Source organism: Cebidichthys violaceus, unplaced genomic scaffold, assembly GCF_023349555.1.
Source record: "Cebidichthys violaceus isolate CVI_PGR_0920_01 unplaced genomic scaffold, fCebVio1.0.p SCAF_9, whole genome shotgun sequence".
In the NCBI taxonomy this organism is placed as follows: Eukaryota; Metazoa; Chordata; class Actinopteri; order Perciformes; family Stichaeidae; genus Cebidichthys; species Cebidichthys violaceus.
In genome coordinates this window covers 11,321,560-11,346,852 of record NW_027176975.1, presented here as the reverse complement: position 1 = coordinate 11,346,852, position 25,293 = coordinate 11,321,560, and the positions used below count along the sequence as shown (strand labels likewise).

General features: G+C 41.5%; 1 protein-coding gene across 11 annotated transcripts in view; it reads left to right on the top strand.

Annotated features, from left to right (window-relative positions):
* The window catches only part of arvcfb (ARVCF delta catenin family member b), a 210,177-nt gene that overhangs the window by 159,417 nt on the left and 25,467 nt on the right, over positions 1-25,293 (top strand). For 8 of the 11 annotated variants that reach the window (XM_068703421.1, XM_068703422.1, XM_068703425.1 and 5 more), the window contains 4 exons: positions 6,782-6,899; positions 7,043-7,214; positions 9,349-9,366; positions 11,804-11,875. In XM_068703421.1, coding sequence (XP_068559522.1) covers positions 6,782-6,899; positions 7,043-7,214; positions 9,349-9,366; positions 11,804-11,875 — 380 coding nt within the window. The remainder of the gene's footprint in view (positions 1-6,781; positions 6,900-7,042; positions 7,215-9,348; positions 9,367-11,803; positions 11,876-25,293) is intronic. The other 3 variants (XM_068703426.1, XM_068703424.1, XM_068703428.1) reach the window with 1 other exon arrangement.

The following is a 25,293-nucleotide window of genomic DNA, read 5'->3' as shown; positions in this document are numbered from 1 at the left end:
CCATACAATTTGGTTCCCTTCGGAATGAATTGTAATAACTTTGATGAAACCTGCAACACTTCATCTAGCGCCATCATCAGGTCACAATTTGAATCATTTTGTTTATGATCAAATACCTGCAAAATGCCATTCCTATCAGCTTGTACTTTTTGATTAATGCTAATTATCAAGTGGCATGCTAACTTTCTCATTTAAGATGGGGATATAGTCACCGTTACACTTATTAAACACTTCCATGTTAGCATTGTCATTGTGAACATGTTAGCACGCCAAGATTAGCATTTAGCTCAAGGCACCACTGTTCCTTAGTATAGCCTCACAGAGCTGCTAGCATGGCTTTAGACCAGAGTTGTTTTGCCTCAAACTGAATCATCACTAATGATTGTTTTGCTTGTTAACAGGCTTTTCCAAGTTAAAAAAGCCAAGTTGAGCTTTATGAACAGGATTAACATTGGGAACAGAAAAAATTGTCACGAAGGGAGCTCTTGAGGAGGACTCGGACGCAGAGTAGAGGTTCAGCTGACAATCTTTTATTTCCAACGAAAATACACAGGGGAATCCCTGGAAACAAAAAACTCCTCCGAAGAGGAATGAACGGGAAATGCTCTGGCTAAACTAATAGAGCTGGGTAGTATTAAATAACGGGAAGCCAACAAAAACCTCTCTTAGCGAGGAAAGAAGAAAATAATAAAGTAGAACTAAAAATGGTCTGATTTAACTCAAAGAGCTGCAAAGTCAAACGGCAAAAGCCAAACCAAAAATCTCTTCTCGAGGAAGGTATTAAACTACAAGTAAAAAAGCTCTGATTTAACTCGAAGAGCTGAATAGTCGTAAAGGCAAAAAGCAAAACCAAAATCTCTCTTACCGAGGAAACAAGAAAATAATCAGTCACTAAAAAAAAGGCTGTGGAGCAAAAAACGGCACAAGGCCAACCAAGGACTCTATAACAAGGTTCGGAACCGACGAAACTATGACTTGGACTTGATAATCGCATAAGGCGGGTGTGCAAGACGAAAGGACATGACACACTGGCACAGGACAAGGGGAGACGCAGACTATAAGTACACATGAGGGAAGTGGGGGAACAGGTGGACACAATCAGGAATCAGGGAAGACAATCAGACTGGTGACACATGAGGAAGGGCAAGGAACCTGAAACGAGAGGAGAGTTAATTTCCAAAATAAAACAGGAAGTCACAAAACAAATGTGGAGACAGGACAAAAACCCAGCTTGACATACAGGTGTGACAAAAATGTCAAAAAGCTGATAGAAGCAGCGTCTTTGATCAACATGACAACCTGTCCCATCAATGACTGCAGCTTCTGTATCAACTGAAAATGACTTTCTGATTTGTCAGAGCAAAATTAATACAATAACGAATATGATTTCAGACTGAATAACGAGTCTTTTTCATGGCAGTCATTTTGACTTGTCATAGAAGGAAAGGTACAAGTGTGACTAATAACAATGACTCTGTTCTATTTCAGTGAGCTGTGACAGTAAGCCAGCATGCACAATACCACAGCTCTGAAACTGAAGCAGCTAAATGAAATTCAGACGTTATTCATTTTATTGTTCACTCCTGTGCTTTACCAACTGTGACATGCTGAAAAGTCTTACGTGAAACATGTCTATGATTTGAGTTTCCAGCAGTGTAAATCTGCTGATATTAAGGGCTTTTTTGTTATTTGGCTTTTATCACATTTTAGTCTATTTTCTGGCTCAGATAATATGAGAGAATTTGAACAAGGATTAGATAAAAGGCAAAATCAGGCAGGGCATGGGGGGGGGGGGGGGGGGGCTGGCCGCCCACAGAGCTGCTGTGCCCCCCCATAGAGTCAGGAGCTTGTGATGTGTGATCCCATCCCCTGTACACTGTAAACTCCAACAGAGCCTACTAAGAGGGAGCCCTTTTTTATATTTATGAACGATGCTAACAGTCAAAACCAGCAGGGGGAGGTGCATAGAAACAACTGTTTGAAAGTCTCTCTCTCTCTCTCTCTCTCTCTCTCTCTCCTCTCTCTCTCTCTCTCTCTCTCTCTCTGTGTCTCTGTCTCTCTCTCTCTCTCTCTCTCTTTCGTTGACTGTTCCTTAACTTACCTATCATTACCAAAAAAAACTATTTACAACCTCGTTAAGCAAGCAGGATAAGAAACCCTTGTCTGTCTGTCAATCGCGCTCCACCACTCCTTTTGACTCAGTTCTCTAGACGGAGCTGCTGTGACATAAGAACCCCCTACAACAAACAGCGCTGTCCATGGTCCTGACACAACAGCTGGGCGATATAGTCACGTCATGTATCGGCCAATAATTTTGTTGTATTTGCTATTTAAAAAAAATATATATATATACATTAATATACTTGCTATACTATACTTATACTTTTTATCCCCCCCTGGACACTCTTACAGTTGGCTAAGCCTGAATGGTTTATATTAATAGTACCTGTATCGCTCTGCTGGTCCGATATTACGTCCACTTCTTGGATGTGGTCCAGAAAATAGCTGCGTTCCATTTCCTCGGCAGTCCAGGTACTCTGTCTTTTCTGCTGACGTATATTTACTGTCAATGACTTCACTGCTGTATCCAGAAAATCAGACACGCATATGCTACGTATATAGATAAGGAGGATGTGTTCATAATTGTATAATAAACCTGATCAATACACTCACGTGCGCCACCTATTATGTTTACATCGGGCCCGCTTACGGAAATCAAATGCCCACCCACAGATTTATGTCTGCTGCCGGGTCTAGACAGGAAATCAGGATCGATAGAACGTAAAGGATACCCAACCCCAGGGTACACTCGGCAGCGTTGTCGTTGACCTTGCAGGACGTTAGCGGAGGACAGCCACAACTCCATCCATCTCCATCAGTCTCCATGAGTCCATCTCCAGTCTATTCGTCTCAACTGCTCTATTGTCCTCTGATGGCCACATGACTCTGAGCGTCCTTCACACCCACACTTCATCTGATAAAGCACACACACTATAGGCACATTCAGTGACATGCCGTCCGTGTCTGTGCTGTTTTTCTGCACTCGATTGTCAAAGAAATGAGAATGTTCCTGTTTCTCTTAGAACTGCCCTATCATTGTCATTTGGTATTTTGTCACCATCAAAATTGAAGTGTTAGCATGTTTTTTTCTGTAATGTCATCGGCAGAAAATCTATCTGCTGTTAGAGAAGGAAACAAAAAATGCTTTGCCTCGGCCCAGTATTCTAAAATGTCTCTTGATCTGAAAATGTTGGGGTCTGAATCAGATAATGACTTACTTACTGCATGTTTCAAACACATGTATACCATACCTACTGCCTCTTCTAAACTACTGTAAATGAGTGGATGGTATTTAGTAATGATTTGTGTTAATAACAGGGACCGCAAGATTAGCTCATTTCCTTTATTACTGTACATTTTAATGTTTCACTTGTAGCGAACATCCACGGAAGGATGATAAAACTGTTGCTAGATATTTTGATATTAATTAAATATTTGTATTAAAACTGCTACAAGCAACAACACTACATGACATAACTGTATTACAGTTTTAAAACAGCAACACAAGTATTAACAAGACACAGTGTTGTTTTTAGCTAAATGCTAACTTGCTCACAATGACAACGTGCTGATGTTTAGCAGGTGTGCTCTAATGTTTCCATATCCACAATTATAGTTTAGGGTGTTGTATTAACATTTGCTAATTAGTAATAAACACAAAGTACTACTGTGGCTGATGGGAATGTAATTTGTGTTGCAGGTGTTTGGCCATAAACCAAAGTATAGGACAAATCAACCTTTTGACAGAATGATAGTGTCAGGGGATCACCAGAGTTGTTACAATTCATGCTGAGGGGGACATGGATTTGTTTACCATATTTCATGGCAGTCCATTTCACACAAAACCACAAGTCTCAATCTTGCAGTTGTGTTAAATGATAAGTGGATCACCCAATTCAGCAGTATCTATCTTCCAATCTTCATGGCAGTCCATTAATAGTTGAGACAATTCAGTCTGGACCAAAGTGGTGGACTGACTGACTGACCAGCCGGCTTTGAGATCACTACAACCAGCATAGTGTTAGCATGGCTGAAACCCCAATTGAATATGCTATTGTTATTCTGCTGCTAGGATTGGTGACATGATACATCATGGTTGCTGGTTATCGTAGTGATGCAATAAGCTTTCCAGCACGTACTTTTTCCTGGAGTACAGCAGTCAGAACTAGCGAATTTCAGAGGAAGCCATTGCAGGTTGACTCTGTTAACAGAACTAACAAAAAATTTCAGATTCAGACAGCCAATTCAACTTAAAGCTACTTGGCTTCAGGCTTTTTGTGTAAAGGGGAAGCTAACCATGCCAGAATACCTCATATGCAAGGAAAAGCTATTGGATAAGAACAGAATCCATCTTGAAAAGCTATTACCATAGCTCAATTGACATTTAAACGCAATAAAAGATACAGATTTGACCAATTAAAACTGTTATTTTATGCTATTACTGTACAATATTTCTACTGTTCTTACTTCATATATGTCACATCTTTCACTTCACTGTTATTTGTTTTGTTAGTTTATTAAATTAAATTCTTATAGCAGATATCTGTGGAGTTATTTGAAGTTAATAGGGTTGCATGTGTGTGCATGTTATGCAGGTTGACATAAAGAATCACTGTGAAAGGGTGCCATGGAAGTTAGTCACACGAAGAGAATGTGCAATAACACAACAACAGATGGAACACTCCCAGATAGATCAATAATCATCAGCACCTATAGACACCCCCCCCACACACACACACACACACACACACATACGCACACACAAATTATCACACCACCAGATAACCTGTCCGGTGATAACAGTGCCTACCCACACTGTCTCCACTGACAGATGCACACGTCCATAAACCTTCGACCGAGGCAACTGCTCCCTGAAAGACTCCTGAAAATGAAACAGCTGACAATAAAACTCTTCAGTCTGTCTGCCCTGAAACACACTCCTGTCAAATAAATCCAAGGCGCTTGCTCCTTCGGATCCATTTACAGGGGAGGTGGTGACCATTTTCTGACAGCTGGAGACGAATGGGTTTAGTTTATGAGCGGGTCCAGATGTCCGGTGCTGTCTGCCTGGTCTCTACCAAAGATTAGTTTGAATTAGCACTAACTGCTGGATAGTTCTGTGGGTTTCCAATCCAAAGACGAATGGCAGAGATACTCATGCACTGGCCAAGAGGATAAGAAGGTGTAAGGCAGGTTATGTGTTTGTGTTTGTTTGTGTGTTTAGAGTTTTACTCTTTGTATAGGTCAATAGGTGGAGGTGTAAATCCATTCTGCCTTGGAAATCAATGATAAAAACTAAAATGGAATGAGATGGAGTCTGTATGTGTATGTGTATATGTATATGTATCTGTATCGGGCACTGCACTAGTTCTAATATAAGTCCAACACAGAGCATTATGACTTTGCAGTTGTGTCTGTTTTTTGTGAAACAGGAACATTATGTAGCAGTGTTGTAGGACTGGTTATGTGTTTCTGTCCACACAGCACTACAAAGCACTCCAGCTCTGCTTACCACCACCAGGCTGCCACTCTTCCCCAGTACTAACTGGGGGTCGGCTAATGGGATTAGGTGGGTTGGAAGCCCTCATAAATGAAGTCCCCGGTGAGGAGCAGGGAGCTCCAGCTTTCTCTTAACCCTCTTTAAAGCATTGCCTTTCACAGTCAGTAAGACAGCATCACTAAGACTGCACCCGCTCTGCTGCCAGTGTGCTTATTGGAGCTCTGCTAAGGGCACAGGCTGATGTAACACAGATGGCATTTCCCTTTGTAGCAAAAATGAAATTTATATTCATCATTCTTTTAAGATTATTCCTGAAGCAGTCTGGCTTTATTACATTGTACTATTGAGGCAGACAGGGAGGATAAAGGCTACGGGCCTCATGCAAACCCTGAAAATCACATGGTTGGCTCAGACAGGTTTTAGATTGCTAATATTGGACTTTTTAATCTTCATACATCTGCCAGTAATTGTCCAGTCTGTCAATGTCTTCAAATGGGAATCATTAAAGTTAATGATACTAGATCCTAGTAATGTTGCACGCTTAAATGAATGAATAAACAACAACAAAAGCATCTTTTATGGTGCTCAGTTTTTTAATAGGGATGTTAATCTGTGTTGTTAGTTTTATAAGTCCTGTTTGTTACAACCACGTTAAGCAAGCAGGATAAGAAACCCTTGTCTGTCTGTCAATCGCTCTCCACCGCTCCCTTTGTCTCAGTTCTCTGGACGGCGCTGTTGTGACATAAGAACCCCCTACAATCAACAGCGCTGTCCATGGTACTGACACAACAGCTGGGCGATGTAGTCACATGTGCCTATGTCACCCGTGATGTTTTGTTGACTTACATTTTTCATGATTAAATAAGCTTGATTTTTCTTGCTACTATCCATTAAGTAGTACTAGTAGCAGTTGTATTAACAATTATACCACTAGCAGTTGTAGATAGTGTTGCCTCTTGCTTAAGTGGTTTGGCAGATTTGGGGGATCATAAATATGTTTGAATTTAAGAAAATGACTTCGCTCACATATTGACTTCCTTCAAATACCATACAGATCTTAGTATATTGTATTGTATATACGTACAGTACATGAAGATACATATAGATACCCTCACAATCTGAATCATCTGCTGCCAAATGGCTGCAGGTTCGGTTAGCGGTGTAGTTATATCTGGTTGATGCCGACTAACAGTTTGTGTTTCTGACTTTTTTTTCCTGAAGAAATGTGAGCTCAGATGGGGCAGAGGCTCGGCGCAGACTGAGGGAATGCGAGGGGTTGGTGGACGCCTTGCTGCACGCTCTCCAATCAGCTGTAGGGAAGAAAGACATGGACAACAAGGTAGTGTCTGATTCACCCACTAAAACACATATCCGTTAAGGCAAATGATGAATACAGATGTCTCGTGTTTATTGAGATCTTATTGAAGTACTATGCAGATGTACTTGTAGATGTGAACTCCTCTGTCTCTTCTTCCCCCATAGTCTGTGGAGAACTGTGTTTGTATTATGAGGAACTTGTCCTACCACGTCCACAAAGAGGTCCCGGGGGCCGAAAGGTTCCAGGACCCCTCAGCGCTTCAGGCTCCTGGCTCAGCAGGACCACAGAGGAAGAAAAAGGATGACGCCGGCTGCTTCGGAGGCAAGAAGGCCAAAGGTGAGAAGGAGGAAAGAAAGAGGCAGATCATGTGATATGTGATAACCACTAATCTGAGGACTTCTAAAATGTGATTATTGCCTCTTCAATAAAACAAATGCTTTTGTTAAATTACAAATAGAAGCAAATTAGAATAAATGATTGGGATTTTGTATGCATAACAGGTAACTTTTGATTTATTAGAAAAGCTTCTTTAAAGAGTAGAACGCTGTTTAATGATTGGTAGCAGCAGCATGTGCTGGTTTTATAGTCCTTAGTATTGTTTCTTTTGCTTACTTGTTTTTCATGCAATTGACAGAAAGGCAAAGCAGTTATTCAAACAGCTGAATTGAATATACCAGTCTTTACTTTGTCCTCCTCTTCTTTATTGTATTTCAGTTTGCTGTTGGTTTTATATGAGTGCTGGGCTCATATAAATTCCCTCTGATAACGACTATGTTGTTTGAAAATGTGTAGTAATCTGTCACATCGACTGTGCATATAGACTTCATACGTTGGATGTCTCAAACACAGTTCTCCTGTCTCTTGACAATAGGGTTTAAATTTTACATAAACGTTTTGCTCATTTGGTGAGTCAGAAAACAAATGATGAGTACTTGATTAAACTTGATTAATCTCTTCAATTTGTCAATAACTTTAACAATTACATTTAACTGCTCGACTTCAACCATATTGTCCCACCATTTGGTTTGTATACAAGAATTAAAATGCTCATACAATACATAAAACATTAAGTATTACTTAAAGTAAACAACTAGTGTAAACAACAATCAGTTTTCTAAAATGTTGCTGTATCTAAATTAACTCATTAATTCACGACAATAACATACAATTTTTACATGTGAACAAGCTACCACACTATAAACAAGTGATGAGGCCCTTTTTATATTAACTGTCACAGTAACCTCTTAGCGTCAATGCAGCACTATGATGAGACATCTCTGTAATGGGCGTGTATTGTGCTACCGTCTGCTGCTTCAGGAGGTTTTTCCCATTATTGATTCTCCTCAACAGATGTGCCATGTACGCACACGTCTTAATCAGCATTCTCCCAGGCTGTTAGCTCAACGACACTGTTATCTCTCTACTGTACAACATTAATGACTGCCATTAATCAGTCAGCCAATGAGGGGTAACTGCCAGTCAGTGACCCTCGACGTCTAATGACTCATTGGAGAATCCTTCGGTTCAGGGGTCAGGAGAACACACTAGCTTACATGTATACAGAGTTATAAAGACAGCAATTAACCACATAAATACTTTCACTCATGCACACACGCGCTGAGAATAATGAGAGGTGTTTAGCTGCTGCAGACCCTGAAGGTGTTCTTTGAAAAAAAAAAACGAGGCTCAGGTACAGAAACATTAAACGTGGCTATGAAGGAGCATGGAAGCGGGTGGTTAAGCAGCACTGTCGGCGATATGCTTGGTAATTTGTTACCTTAAGTAGGCTACGTTTGGCCTCCTCTTCAGTTTAATGTCACATTCAGTATTAAATATACCATTATGCTCAACACGCGCTCAGCAGCTCAAGCATTGTTTTAGCTCCTAAACAGGCTGATTCGTGGCTGTTATTTCCGTCTCTTTGAGCACATCTCTGTTCCTCCCAGGCAGTGATTTTAATGACGCTTACAGTTGGTGCTGATGCTATGTATATGTTTCACTGTGACTCTCTCTCCAACTCTCCTATCCGACAATGGAAGCTGATTCCTTTCTTTCTTTCTAGACTTTTCATTCTTTCTCTTATTTGCTAGCTTTTCTTCATGTCTTTCCCTATTTTCCTTTGTTTCTGGCTATTTGACGGCTTCCTTCTCCCTCTCTTTCTATCTAAAAAGCCATCCCACCGATGCCAAGTCTTTGAGCATGCTCTCAGGAACAGCTATGGACTGCTAATAGTGTCCCATTTAGCCTCTTTTTTCTCTCTTTGCTCTCTCCATCTTTCTTTTCTAGTTTTTCCCCCTTCCCCTTCACCCTTTAACCTTCCCTGTTTAGTAAAAGATGCCGTCTTTTTGTAAAACTGTTCATCTATTGCTCAGCTTCTTGACACACGCACACGTCTTTTTCACCATGCCTCTTTTCTCTTCTCCCTGCTTTGTGTTTTTTGCATTGCTGCTGCTTCCTTGGCTAACTATAGAGGAATGGTTTAATCAAGGTGAGTGTCCCCCCTCAGCCCTTCTCACTTGAGCTAAATAACTGTCTCACCCCCCCCCCCCCCCCCCCCCCCCCCCCCCACACACACACACACACACACACACACTCCTTACCCCCTGGCTGTAGAATGTAGTTAGAAGTAGTTTTGGGTGTCTTCCAAAAATCTGAGAAACTTCCAAGGACTTCAGAAAATTGGGATGTTTCACTCATTCCACATGCATTCCCTCACCATACCGACCTGAGTATTATAGGCTCCACCCCTCTCAATCTTCACAGTTTGTTAGAATGATTTGTTCCTCTGAGATAGTTGGAAGGTTAAGGTGATCAAACTTGATGAAACGGGTAAGTCCATCGGGATGTAAAGTAGAGCTTGACTAATCAAATAAGTCCAAGATGCAGCAATTAAAACCTCAAACCTATTTACTCTGAATCTATGATTGAACTGAAATGTAAAACTGAAATGTAAAACATTTTATACTCTAGTTAAAAATAATCCTGACTACTTCCTGTATCAAACTTTAGCCCTTCACCGATCCCTTTGTGTTGGGTTTAACAATACATGTCAAGCTCTGCTAGACCCTGTTAGTGTGTGTGTGTTTGTTTGGGTGTGTGTGTATAGGAGGCTTTGAATGATATGGATCATCATTACTGAAACAGATTTGTATTGAAGCTGCCATTATCCAAGATTTTGTGCGACAAATTGTTTTCCTTGATATCTGAGGGTTCCCCTGCAAAAATAAAGGTTGTAATTTTAAAACACACTCTTTTTTTTGTACACTTCTATTAGATTTCCAAAAAACATTACCTAATTATATAAAAAAAATAAAATGTAATAAGAATGCGTTTAAAATTAAATAAATATAAGATCAATAATGTAAAATATATTGATAAAACACATTGTTTCTCCTACAGCTAGTAATGAGTGTGAGGTGTACAAGGCTCTCATCCTGCTCCTAGCAGAAGAGCATAGCAATCATCTCCAAGCCTGTAGGTTCAAGACAATTCATAAAATGACCCCACTTTTAAATAGTTATTGTTTTACCTTAATAGAATAGGTATTTTATTCGAAGGATATACATGCAGACAGTTCTTTTTGCCATTTACCAATACTGTTGTCATCCGTTTTGCCTGTAAAAAACTTACAGTAGATCTAAAAATATTTGCTCTTTCTTCCCCACGTTATGTTCTCTTGGACAACAACCTAATAATAATAGCTTGGGCTCTATAGTTCTCTTCCATCATATATTTTACCTCTTCCCAAAGCTTCTTATTTAATTTTATTACATTCCCAGGCACAATAGAAAAATATTCCCTTGGATTGTCCTCGTTTGAAACACAAATCTGAGCTATTACTATTACAGTTATTTAGCTTTTTTTGAGAGTAAGATATGTGCACATCAGCCAGAAATCTTCAGTACTTGGTCCTAAAGGCATTTTTGGAAATACTCGTAATTGCTTTCTTGCTGGGTGCTGGGTGAAAAGATTGATACCACTCTAATGTATATGCATTAACTATGAACCTAGATGAAGAAGTCAATTTGCTTAGCTTCTATAAAGATTTGAAGTGGTGGAAACGGCTATGCTGGCTCGTTTGTTTTATCTTAATACAGTCATGCTGATTCTCCCTGCTTCCAGTCTATATGCTAACCCAAGCTAATTACTTGCAGGCTGTAGCTTCATGTTTAGAGCACAGCGACATGACACTGGGAGTCAGATGATTAGATCAATATCACTAAGACGGCGAGTAAGTGTATTTCCCAAAATGTCAAACTATTAGTTTTAGGTGCTTTCAGAAATATATAGTGGTTTTCTTTATTTTGAAGGGGTGGCAGGGCTAGTTCATCTTTTGTCTCTGTATCTCTGTCCATGTGAGATGACCACCAGCCGGCCGAGCTGCAATCACCCCCCCCCCCACACTCCATTTCCCCTCTTTCACTGCATTACAGTTACTGTAGGAAAGTGTATGTGTGTGATTGTATGCGCCGTGTCTGCTCATACAGTATGCTTTCAGTATATACTCAAATTCATGAACACATGTGAACACGCCAGTGTTCTATAGCCAATGGCAGACAGTGTGGAATGTACAGTTTGTGTGTGCTTGAACATATCACGCTTCTAGCTCTCTGCACTGTGTATACATGCACACATTCATGCTTTTTGTGGGTGGGTGTGTAGACCTGGTTTAGACCGATATGTCACTTCAGAGATGGAGAGGTTATATCAGGAAAATAATGCAGTTATGATGTAAACATGAACATAGTTACATTTAAAGATGCTGAATATCAACTACTGTATTTGCAGCTTCAGTCTAAAAATATTTATAACAGCCTTCCGAAGCCATATCGGTCTAACCCTGGTGTCAACTACATTGTCTTTTATAAACAAGTTGTTCTAGGATGTGGCACTGACTTCGTCTTACTCCTCTCTCCTCTACCCAGGCAGGAAGAACGGCGAGAACGACAAAAACTACGACACACTGGATCTGCCCAAGCGCTCGGAGCCCTCAAAAGGTAGGACTTTTCTGTCAAGCAAAACATCCCTCCGTTAACGCTTTCGCTCCTGAGGGAGAATGTAACAGAGGGTGCCAGTCTGGAAATAACTTGCCTTATTTAGATGTTATCCTGCAGGATGAGACAGGCAGGAAACAAGTCAGATCTTGGACATCAAGGCTGGTGAAGACGTGAGTGTGATTGGTTTGATTGGAGGCAGGTCAGGTGTGTAGGGCAACAAAAGTGTAGGAGCCCTTTGACGGAGAGAGGCGGTCTGGCAATTTAGCTTTGTTTGATGGTTTTGTGCCTTCACTGTGACAGTCGATTGTTGGCAGCTTGTGAGAGCATTAACTCTGTAAGCCATTATTTTGTAAAATACAACAATGCACTGGGACACAAAAGGCAATAAAAAGCAGCCTCTTATTGTATTCTGAGCTCTATCTAGTTTGTAGCTAAATGGAATCCATTGTGTTATCTGTTGCATTGTACCGTGCTACAATTCATTGGTGACTACTGGTTCTAGAAGTGTGCGATATGGACAGAATTTTCTGTCCCTGTATATGTAATTTTATAGTAAGATTGGAGCTGAAAATAAGTCAAATTAATTTGTGGAATAAATCTGCTTCTGTTTTGATAATCCATTAGTCATTTTTCAAGCATGAATGTCAATCATTTTCTGGCTATAGCTTTTCTGTTGTAAGGATTTGATGATTCTCTGTTTTACATAATTGAAAATGTAATAGCTTTGTGTTTTAGACTGTTGATTCAGACAAAACAAGACATTTGACATGTCTGACATTTCACATTCCAAATGATAACCCCCTCAAGAGCAAATTCTCATTTTCACACCTACGTTTTTGTACAGCCTAAACAAACAGGATATCTTGTGTTCATTTTAGAGGTGCTGGTAGGTGGATTTTTGTCCCCTTTGGACAGAGCCAGGCTTTCCAGTCTTTGTGCTAAGCAATGCTAACCATCTGCCGGCTTTAGCTTCCTATTTACCGTATAAACAAGAGTGAGGTCAATCTTCTCTGCTATAAGGCAAACCAGTGTATTCTCAAAATCAGAACCAGAAACTGTTTATTGCCTAGTACGCTACACATAGAAGGAGTTTGGTTAGGCGATTTGGTGCGTAACAGTAACAACACAGTGCAAACGTATGACTTTTTTGAAAGTATGAATAAATAGAAAACATGAAAATGTCAAGTATGTTACGACTGGTGAACCACAGTGAAAAAAGGGTTTGAATACACTGTGGAGGTGTCACTGATTGGACACAGGTGGGATCAATGAAGGGCAGGGCAGACAATCCCAGTGGTGGGAAAACACACAAAGGCAGGAAGTGAAGTGACCTGAAACGAAAGGAGAGGTAAGAAACACAAATTAAAACAGGAAATAATGACAACTGATAAAAAAAAAGGAAAACATAACATGGGGGCAGGACGAGACATAACAGGTATTCCCCAGTGAAAATAAGTTGCAGTCTACTAGATTATCCAAACACAGGCATCCCTATCATGTTAGTCATATATAAATACTAATAAGTCTAGTTGGATTAGTTTATGAAATAGTCAACTTTCTTGACTTTATCTATTTTTAAACACAGTCAATAGCTGATTTTAAGATTTGAATCCCTGATTAAGGTAGTTGATCACACTGATTAAAAAAATCGTTTGAATCTAATACTGCCATAAAGTAGACCTGCTATAGATTTGGGATAGCTACCTTGGTATTGATGGCATGGAACACCTTCAGATATATCGTCATATTTCTCAACTCTATCTGAGCCTACAAGCCATAGTGCTGTTTCTGCAGCATTGGACAAACATTACGATGTTGCAGAAATGGATGTTGGCAACACACAAAGGTGGATAGAAAGAGGTGTTTTGCTGTTGTTTTGAAAAGTTGACTGCACTGGTGTTGGGTTGAAGGGACTGTGCTTTTCTTGACCAGAGACTAGTAACTGGCTAGTCTCCTGTCCTGATTTACATACTGGTATTTTATTCCTGCTTATCTAACATGTCTATAAATATTGTAGAATAACATGTGATTAGTGGTTTGAGAAGTACAGCTTAGTCCCCAGACTCTGCAACTGGTTCGATCAATAATGTGTGACTAAGTGTGTGTGTGTTTGTGCACTCATTCTCTCTTTGCTTTTTGGCACTGACAGGCAGTTGTAACAGTCATAAAAGCAAATTAGTATGCAGCGCACACGTCAGTGCATCCGGTAATACAATGTGTATTTACTTGTGTGTTAGTCTGTATAATACCTTCCTCTGTGGAGAGGTGTGTGTGTGTGCGGATGTGCATGTCTAGTGGTGTCCGTGGAATTCGTCTGCACATGTTACACATCCTTATTTGGTATTTTGAAAATCAGCACCTTCTTTAATGTCTAGTGGCAGGCACTCAAAGTCAATACCACTTCCTGTTTGACTGTTAATTAGCAACATTAACACGGCAAAGTGGGCTCTCATTAAACTAGATCACAATTAATTGCTGTGCTTTTTCAAGTTAAGCCGATTTTGCCTATTTTTTAATCACTCCTAAAATAAAGGAAAGCAGATGAGCTCCAAGGATGATAATTAATATTTTCCACTCACTGGGTTTTCATGAGTGAAAGCCAAGCTGGCATGCTGAGACTGTGGATCTATAGCGGTTACAATTGTGGTGCGATTACATTACACAATGTACTAACAACACCCTTCGGAGTTTTGAATCCAGAGAAAGCAATTATCGTTATAGGCCTAAATGTCAAACACGGTTGAAATGTGTGTTTGTGGGTTCACGTTGGAGAGAGCACTCGGCATTTTCTCGCTCACAGACAGACAAATCATATTTGACGTTTATTAGCTCCGCACACGGCCGAATAACAACAGTAAGTTGCATGGATAATAAGCTTAATAATCACTAGAGCAAAACCCACATGGACTTTTAAAGCACATTTATAATTTTTGCCTGTTCAGGAAACATCAGAGGTGAAAGTGCTGAAAATGTACGTTTGTATGTGTCAGGCACGTACACCACCCTCCGCCGACAGCACATCCCCTGGTCATCTGTGGTGAGAGAGATACAGAGAGTATCTCTCGTTCGGTGGCGATGGGTAAGAGAGATATGGCAGATTACATGTGTATGCCGGTGCTGATCTGATGTCAGACAGAGGGAGGTCAGGCTGGACCTGGCAGTGGGCAATGATTAATCTTTTTGTTTGTGTGTGTGTGTGTGTGTGTGTGTGTGTGTGTGTGTGTGTGTGTGTGTGAAAAGGATAAGAAAGAGAGAGTGACAGAGAGAGAGAGAGAGAGAGAGAGAGAAAGCACAAGGCCTTCGAACTGCAAAGTTGGGTGATGTTTTTTTTTAGCCCCTTTAACAAATAGCATGCCATTTTTTTTAAATACACTTGTTCACTTTCCTGCCAATTCTTAGATAAAAAGATTGACACCACTCTCATGTCTGTACAGTAAAGAGACAGTAAGCTTAGCTTAGCATAAAAAATAATAAATGTCCTCAAGAGTGAAAGTATTGTTAGAATAATAATACCGCTGCATTATGTTTTGATGCTCTTAATGGTTTTATGTGAAGCACTTTGAATTGCCTTGTTGTTGAAATGTGCTATACAAATAAACTTGCCTTGCCTTGCCTTGCCTTGCTGAAATTCCTGGTCTGACACCCTAGATGCTATAAAATTCAATAACTTTCTTTTCAAAGTAAATATCAAGGTTGAAGGCGTACAAGCATTGACCCAGACACGTCTGTTTAATACTAGTCAAACATCAATACCCACTCTTCGACATTCTGTTTACTATATCTCAAAAATCAATGCTGTGTTTTTAGTAAACTTGACTCGCCAGATTGATGATGCGATTCGTCTTTCGAGTTGATTATGTGGCCACTTTGTCGACCTTAATTGACTGAGTGAGTTACTTTGTCTGTGCAGGTGCACCAGAAATGGGACCTGTTGCAGGCACACACATCAGTGGAGATGTCCATTATTCATGCCGCCCAGAACAGAGGCAGAGAAAGAGAGAGGGGTGGCTGTAACAAAAGTAATTAAGAAGTGTGAAAAGGCGCATTTCATTAAAGAGCCGTTGAGAGCGGCAGCTGCTGGGATGATGAAACATTTTCCCAACAGTTAATTGAAACCACAGTGTAAACCTTTAGATTGGAGAAAGGTCAGGTGAGGGGAGAGGGGGGGGGAGAGAGGAGAAGGCGTGTGACGACCGAGTGTGTGCACTTCTCACCTCTTTTTCTCTGAGAGTTGAGGTTCAAATGATAGGTTTCCTCCAACCCAAAGAGGAGGTTGGATAGAATATAGAAAGAGTTGTTGGCTCTCCTGAGAGAAACACAGTGCTTCAAATGAATTAGCCTTTACCTTTAATGCAGCCTCCATCTCTTGCCTCACCTCCCCCCTTCATCCGCTCTTTCTTACCCTCGTCCCTCTCCACTGTATTGTCAGAGCGGTGTCACGATGCAGCAGAGCGAAGAGCCTCACATCCTCTCTCAGCATGTGGGTGTGTTTTCAATGAGCTCCAGCAACCACAGTAAATGTACATAACACAATCGGGCAAATGCATACAAAGACAAGTTCCACATTTCCACTACCTGATGGTGACCTACTGACAGCAACAAGACAAATTCCTTTATTTGTTGGCTGTAAAGAAAACAAGGTCAAATGTGAGTTGTTGGTAGAAAGTTTCCTTTCTGCTCACATTGAGTTCATATATCAGCTGGCAGTCGATGGGGCATTATAATGATATTAATCAAGAGTATGCATATTAAACTCCTGATTGCATTTTACCTTTTACCTCTTGGCCAGCACCACTATTATGTTTTTATACGAGGAAATAATTGTAAACTTCGTGGGAGAATGCTGTTTCCTCTGGCAGAGTTTATTCCCACCATGATGAATCTTTTTGGCATCAATGCCAGCTGCATTAAGTAGTGCTAATTAGTCATATCTGACAAGGGCATTCTGACTAAGCAATAAAGGCCCTGCATTTGAAAGTCATCAGTGCTTTCCATGACTTTGCCCTCTTGCTCTCTCTCTTTCTCTCTTTCTCCCTCTACCTCTCTTACCACTTCTCATTTCTCTTGCTCTCTGCCACTTCAGTGCTCTCTCCATCCCTGGGAGATTTATTGTGTTCCCCTTGCCTTGCACACTCCGAGCAATTGATAAAACAGCAGCGTTTACCAAGACGACAACTGTGTAACGCGTCTCGCTGCTTTGTCTTGCAAGCTGAGCATTTAATTTGCGGAGAGGTCTTAGCGTTGACAAACAACACTAGTGCGAGCTGTTATGTATTGCATTGTATAACACTCTTTGATATCATCCCACCGGAGATCTCTATTTGTAGTATAATGAACAATGACTGCTTTGCGATTGGAGTCATCTCAGTCTCTGATGCATCTTAGCGCTTGAAGTCTGAAAAGTCACAGGCTCAGTTGAAATAAGGAAAACTGAGCTACACTTGCATTGTTTGTCTCTGCTGTTGTGGAGGAGAAATATTTCTCTTAATCCCTACTGCAATATCTCTGTGGCTCGTAATCTGTGGCAAGAAAAACAATCGTCTTGCCCGAAGGCACGACGAACGTCCTGCCACAGTGAGCAAATATGTTCAAGTAGATCCATTTTTCAAGATAAAGCCCCTTTGCATCATTAAGTGCTGCCAAATTTGCTTCAGAGTAGCACAATTCCAATGGGAGGGGACGTTTTGCCCTGTTCTGCGTCTACTCTGCACCCCTAGTTAAAGCAGAATATCATTAATAATTTACTTGTCATCCCAAATTCCAAGCAGCAGTCCTATGTAAGCACTCTTCGTTTTCATGGTTGTAGAATTCAACACCCAGATAGTTTAAGCTGACTCTTGGCCTTTCTGAGTTCCTGCTAGATTGCAGCTTGTTGACCACTTTGGTGAATCACTTACCCATTTGTTCAGAATAAACACACCACAGTTGTGTCCATCCTTCACCTCCAATTCCTCACTTCCTGCTGCCACATTTCACAGCAAAGTGAGACACCAAATGAAGACCACTACCTCGTGAACGTGTGCAGCCGGAATGTCATATATACAAAGTGTGCACACAAACAAAAAGCATGCATATAAACATATAACACTTTTATGGACACATGCTTGCGCACATTCACGCATACTTTCTCCCTCTCAGCTGTTATCCTGACACATAGTGTCCACTCCACACAGAGTTGGATCCAGACTGTCTGGCACCTTATATCACTCTCTGTCTTTTTGTTGCTTTTTCGTTGCTTTTCCTTCAGTATTTAACCTTCCTCATGCCTAATATACAGCAGTGCATAGCATCATCTCTACATTTTCTTTTTTACACTGGATGCCGTCACGTCTGGAGGGAAGGTAATCCTTCTCTAAGAAAAGGAGGCCATTGTATCACGAGGTGTGATGAGTGACTAATTGGTTTCATATTTCTGTTCCATTTCTGGTGCAACCTTCAAACGGAAAGGCAAAGCTAAATGGGATGCAAACAAACAGACCAAAAACAGTTATTGTATCTCAGGAGACTTCCTAGTTATATAAAGGAGAAGTAAATATAAACAAAAGCCTCGAACCAAAACATCAGACATAATCACGAACTGTTTGTATTACACTTTCCTGCACTGAACAACTTTGCACAGGGGTGCCCCAAGTGGAGATAATTGACACCTCTGAGTCAAGGCACAGATGTTATATTACCTAATTTACACTCACTTCATAGGACTTGGGCAGATTGGATAGCTATCTGATATCAAAAAAACTAAATGGAATTGCAGCCAAGAAGCATTCGAGACAGATTGAATTGAGATGCATTCTAGACAGATGTTGAAAAGATGTAAATTCATCCATTGTTTCAAGTTGCATAAGTCATCTTAACTCTGCCCAACTGTGAACTACATTGGTAAACAGCCTGTAAAATAGACCCAGTGGCAATGCCACTAAAATCAGTCATCTTTCCTCCTGTTACATTGAAGGAATAGCAAGAAAGCAGCTCTAGCGCTTTTATTAAGTGGAAGTTTAGCGTTGATCTGATCCCTGATCAGTGCAACCATTGCCAGCACCAGTGCCCATAAGGTATATAAAGATGGACGACATGACACCTCCCCAAAAGTGAAGCCAAATCATCTTGATTGCCCCCTGGTGGCTTGCTGCAGTATAGGTCATAAATCCCACCCCCTCCATGTTAGCAGATGGAACGTGGACCAAACAAAAAAAAGCATGCTCATTTCACGTAGTTCTTATCATGCTGATATTCAGTATGTTCAAGTGTTTATTTTTCTAATAAATTCAGTTTAAATCAGTTATTTGATACTTTAAAATGATTGACAGCTGCTCTGACTGATAGCATAGCCAGAGGCTCGGGAATGATGCACAGAGTAGGATCATCAAGAGGAGATGTAACTTAAACTTTAACTTTCTATCTGCTGTTTCAAACATCTTTTGGAACATCACGTGTGTTTATATCAGACATGCAGATACATGTATTTACAAAGATACAGGATAATGGTTGTTACCACCGTAGCTACCGTGGTGCTAGCGCAGCAGCTAGGTGGCTCACACTAACAAGCTGTGGCTGTCCTTGGCTCGTGAATAGCTCAATTCTGTGGCCCCATCCCCCAATCACTACTAGACTATTCACTTCTGTGACTACTGTAAAAAGTGCAAGATGACAGCGTCAATATCCAGGATATTTTGGCTTGGAGACCCATCGTCCATTTATATATGGGGTGACCGTGGCTAAGTGGAGAGCACAGCTGTCTTTCAATCAGAGGGTCAGAGGTTCAATCCCCGGCTAATGCTCCACTAGTCTCATGTCAATGTGTCCTTGAGCAAGACACTTAACCCCAAAAATTGCTCCCGTAGCTGTGCCTACGGTATATAGACAGATACTGAATTGTAAGTCGCTTTAAATAAACCACTTGCTCCCATCATTTTGTTTTTTACTCCTCCTCGCCTTATTATCACTCCTTTTCATCACTTCCCCTGGAAGAAAGTAAGGCTGAACCAGATTAGCATCCAATGGCGGGAAAAGCAAGTGAGGCAATCTGGCTAACAGAGACCCATATATGTGTGTAAACAAAGTGTAAAAAGGTATGTGTAGATATCATCTGGATACAAGAAACTTGAAATGTCTAGTGTAAATGTCTTCTCTTACCAAGATGTCATTTGAAGTAACTGAACCTAATTGTCTTTTTGGTGCCTGGTATGGAGGGTTGATGCTGGAAGGACATAACTACTGTACCTCTCAATAGATGTAGAAAGATAAGAAAACGGTTCCTTGTCAAATTCTATGTTTTGACCAAATTCTATGTTTTGACAGTGCCTCAGTTCATTTGGGAACACGGCATATACACTGTGCATATATGTACGTGTCATGATGAAGTGCTCCAGATACTAAATCCCTCACCACCTCACCTGACATTAAAACTGAATCCAGCTCTGCCACACCAGCTGTTGGGAGTGCCGCTGAGCCACGGCTAACCCAACACACTTCACATGCCAATGACTTTCCCACCTTAAATGTTGATAATGAAAAATAAGCACTGCACAATACAGAAAAAGAGCTAATTATGTGGATAGCCAGCAACTTGCAGCTGGCACTTTTGCTACTGCAACCCCCCCTTCAACTCGCCACCGTCCTTCATCACTGCCTGTTTCACACAGGCAGTGATGAAAAGGAGTGATAATAAGGTGAGGAGTAAAAAACAAATGATGGGAGCAAGAGGTTTATTTAAGTGGGACCACCTTGTGCTTTGTTGGAAATACAAATAGGTTTGCATAATGCTATTCCTAGGAGGTCTCATTTTAGAGTGGCTGCTCTACACATCATTAGTGGAATGAAGTCCTTACAGATTAGTATGTGTGTTTGTGTGTTGATGCATAGCAGCATTTACCCACCTGTGCTTGGTAAAGAATAGTAGGCAAAGGATCATTCCCAGCACTTCCTCTGTGGCAGTGCATAAACCTAGCAGCACTTCCACCCACTTCGGCATCAGTGATCAACTGTTTCTCAAGTTGTTTAAACTTTCCTAACCCCCAAGAATCTCAGTGCCCAGATCAGTGCGTCTCCTCCTACGAGGCTCTGTGGGATTCGAAAAAATGTGGGGAATCCACAGTAGCCGGCAACTTCAGGCTCTTCAGATGATTAACCATGTCATTTGCCTCCCCCAACTCCCCAAACCTGAGCAGTTGGAGCAAAGGGATAATTACGAGACAAGAACGATTCCAGGGAAGTAGGATGAAGCGCAGTGAGATTTACTTGCCAATTGGAGCCTTTGTTTGGCCCCGTTTGAGGCAGAAGAGCGCTGCTTCCTGTTTCTGCTAGAGACGCTTTAATCTAATTAAAAGCAGATTAATGGCGTGCTGACTAGCGTCGCTGGAGCTACAGCAGAAGCTTAGTGAGGGGGAAAAATGCCCCCCTCCAGAATTTGCCACTGTCCCTTTACTGGCAAACAGTAGATGAAATATTGGTCGTAAACAGTCTAGCCTGTTGTAAACAGGAGGGCCTAAATGCACCCTAAGGACTGCTGTCCTTGTATACAGTCGAAGGAGAGGGTCAGATGGAGCAGAGAAGAGTTTAGTACTGGCAGGCGTCCAATCAAACTGTCTCTCCACTGAGGTTTTACTCTCACCGTAAAATCAGTCAGTTACATCAGGCGAGCATGATGCTTTGGATTATATTTTTTGGGATCTAACTGACGTTTATGCAGCATCACATTTGTGCGCTCGTGTAGGCAAGTGAGCAGAAGAGTGGAAAGGCCGAGGTCCCAGTACTTTAACAACGTTCCTGTGACTAATACAACAGCCATGAAAGAGAGGAGCAGAATAAGGGGAAGTATAAACGGTCTAAGGAGAAAGATTTAAGCTTCTATTTATGTAAGCGAGCGAGAAGGGTGAGTGGGAAGAGAGTGACGTGAAACGATGCTTTGGTGGTGAGTTTTTCAGCGTCCACAGCCAAACTGTATTTGGGATTTTAATGTGCGTTTGATTTTGACGATGGGTTCATTTAAGCCGGCGGGGGCAACTCATCTCATCCTCACTGCCTTTCATTTGACTCTTATAAGCACACAGACTCACACACACACACACACACATGCATCCAAATCCTAATTCACACAGCTGTCCACAAACACAGTCACACACACACAAACTCATGAACGCACACAAATACTCTCTCACATACACACATGCACACATTAAGTGCCCTGTGCCCTTTACCGTGAGGGTGGTATTAAGTGGCTATTAGAGGTGCTGTTGTTTGTCATGGCGTTGCACAGAGAGATAATATTACCTGAGAAAATTGACCACAGCATCCGCTGTGTGTGTGTGTGTGTGTGTGTGTGTGTGTGTGTGTGTGTGTGTGTGTGTGTGTGTGCCACAGCATCCGCTGTGTGTGTGTGTGTGTGTGTGTGTGTGTGTGTGTGTATGGGGAGAAAAGCATTGGCTGTCACCCTCCAAGGCGAGAGTTAATCCAGAGTATCCATCACACTTTGGCGTGCCATTTCACCGAGGGGGGGCTGGCGAGGCTGGAGGGAGCGTTAAATGAGAGATGGGTGCTGACACCAACCCAGACACAGGAAATCCCTCCACCGCCAAACACCATCACAGCCGGCATCACGCATTCAATGCAGGCTCTAGCCGGAGACAGAGGTTGCATTTGTTTAGGGGCTACCGGTCTGGCTGTGGTGCACCAGGGTGTTTAAATAGTCTGAATTTAAGGTGAAACACAGCCAACACCAAAACCAAAAAACATCAGCATTTCCTCTGATTTTGTCTTCTATTCTATTAGGGTGCATAGATGGTACATCTACACATCAGACACTTTTTCACATAAAGGCGTAGATGTTTACTACCGCTGTTGAATTACACAAACTATTGCTTCTAAAAATATTCACCCTCTCCTGGTGCTAGTATAATGACCCAAGCACAAACAGCCAGAACAACTCCAAATGTCCTGCACACCCACACAGGTCAAATTAATGGAGCTATGACGACATTACATTACATTCTATAGACAGAACATAGGTTGACAAAACAACACATGAACTCAGGGGAAAGCTTTTAGACCAGTTAACACACAGGGAGACAAAACAAGAGCACAACAACTAAACCAAGAGGACCTCCAAATACAATGAGATATAAAGAAACACAACAAAGCCCCACTGTTACACAAATCGACAGATTCTTATCACATCCTTCATCCACATTTACAGAAGATGAATGCACTGGTTAATCAATTTGTTCCACGTTTTCCAGCACTTTCTAAACTCCTTAAATGCGGCGTGTTGCTCTTATTAGTATCCCATGCATGCTGCTTTAAAATATTGACTACTGTTATCAGAAGCTTTAAACCAAAAATTCAAGAACGAACCTTAGGGCAACTGTAATCTGTGTACGTACATGTGTGTATGCTGTACTCCTGTCCATCATCCGGACTGCAGGCCCAGGCCCTCATCAGCTCATACACCCCTCCCTTCCCCCTTACCCTACATCTGCTTTAGTCTAAAGCTATACTCGCCGTAGTCACAAATAGTTCACTGATAAAAGCACTATCTACATGTCTAGGGATTATACAAAGAAGGCCAATCGACTTATAAATGCTTTAGAAACAAGAGGTCTTAAAAATCTACATTTGAGTAAATATTTTGCTACCAAATCAGATTGTTTACAGGATATTCAACCTTTGTTTCTTCATAATGCATTTAATACTTGAATTGTTTCTTTACAGGGCTTGTACAAAGGCAATAAAGTAGTCTGTGATATTACAATCCCTCCTTGTCATTGTGGAGGGTGGTTTATGGCTTTTTGTTTTTTGGGCTTTTTGCTGGTTACACTTACAGTCTATAGGCACATCTACTTGTTGTCTTTTTGTATCTTTACAGTTCTCTCTGGCGTTCGGAGGATAATGCAATGCCCAGCACATAGAGTATAAACGCCTCCGTTCATGCTAGGCGCTCGTGCGCCGTCTGCGGAGGCTCGCGCTACAGCACCAAAGCTTCAGGCCTCTTATCTTCAGTCCTCATTTCAGTCACTGCCATACCTCTATTAACCACCCCTCACACACACACACGCAAGCAGTCCACAGGATTATCTAGGCTTATTCCCGAAGGCTGGACTCCCAACCTCCAAACCCCCATCCCAAACTGTCGAGTACATCATTTAGCTTGTGGTGCAGTGCATCAGTTTTTTTTTTCTGGAAGGTTGTAGATGGCGTTTTTTTTTTCTTTCTTATTACTCTCTTGTTGCCCTGACCCGATCTATGCATCACTGTGGACTATTTACCAGACAGCTGTCCCATCCACCATGCAAAATTCATAGCTCAAATCCTCTTGGTCACGATCTCCTCCTTTACTCGATCCATCCTCCCCCCTTCACTCCTTTTTTCCTATTTCCTCTCCCTAACTCACATATTATTTCTTCCTTCCCTGCTCCCTGGTCATCTGTGTTCCTTTCCTTTTCTGTTCCTCTCCCCTTCTCAGCTTGTTCTCCTGTGCTTCCTCCTGTTCCTCATCTCCTCCCATCATCTTCTGTTGATGCACACTTTCTTTGTGCAATCCCTGTCAGATGTAGGTAGATGCAGCATTTTGGGAATCAACTGTCATTGGAATTTTTGTTGAAAGCACAACACCGCCTGGACAACTTAAGCTTGTTTTTCCGGCTCAGGTGAACAACTAAAACTGCCACCCAGGAAAATAAGAAAACGTCCGCCCCCCACAGCTTTTCTCTGTGGGCTCCCTCTTTCTCTCTCTCTTTATCTTCATCTCTTTCATTCTCTACATATTTTTTTATATCTCTTTCTCTCTGGCAGGCTCTGGCCGTTGCCTAAGTTTCTAGTTTCGTTTGTGTCTGTGTGAGGACGTGACTTGCCTGTGTAAAGGGAGCAGACACTCAAGGTGATGCTGAAACACACTACCCTCTTACTAAATGCACACAGTCATGCACACTGATGCACTCAAAAGCAGATACATACGCCTCTCCACTCCGAAGCACTTGAGTGTCTGAGGGAGCTGTTGCCGCTAAATGCAAACTTACACGGAGCATAGGCAGTGCTTGGCCAGTAATTGCAGCCCTCAGGCTAGCATTTTGGCCAGTTTGTTTGGAATCACGGGAATCGTAGATAAGGTTGAGAAAGGTCTCAATTCAAAGCTACTTTGGTTTGCCAGTTTGGCTTGCCAGTCAGGCAGTCTTCATCTCATTACCTCTGAATGAGGTGCATCACCTAAATGAGCAGGTGGCTGTGTTATGTAATGTGCAAATTGAAAAGCAGTTAGTTCCTTTTCCTTGTTTTGCTGTTTCCTGTCCAACTGTCTCACATGAACGTCGAATGGACAGATTGTTAGTGGCGAAGGAGATGGGGTTTCCATAGCAACCCTAGTACTACAATTGTGCGCTCTTATATTTCTACATATTGTCTGCATCCCTAGGTAGAGGCAGCAGAGG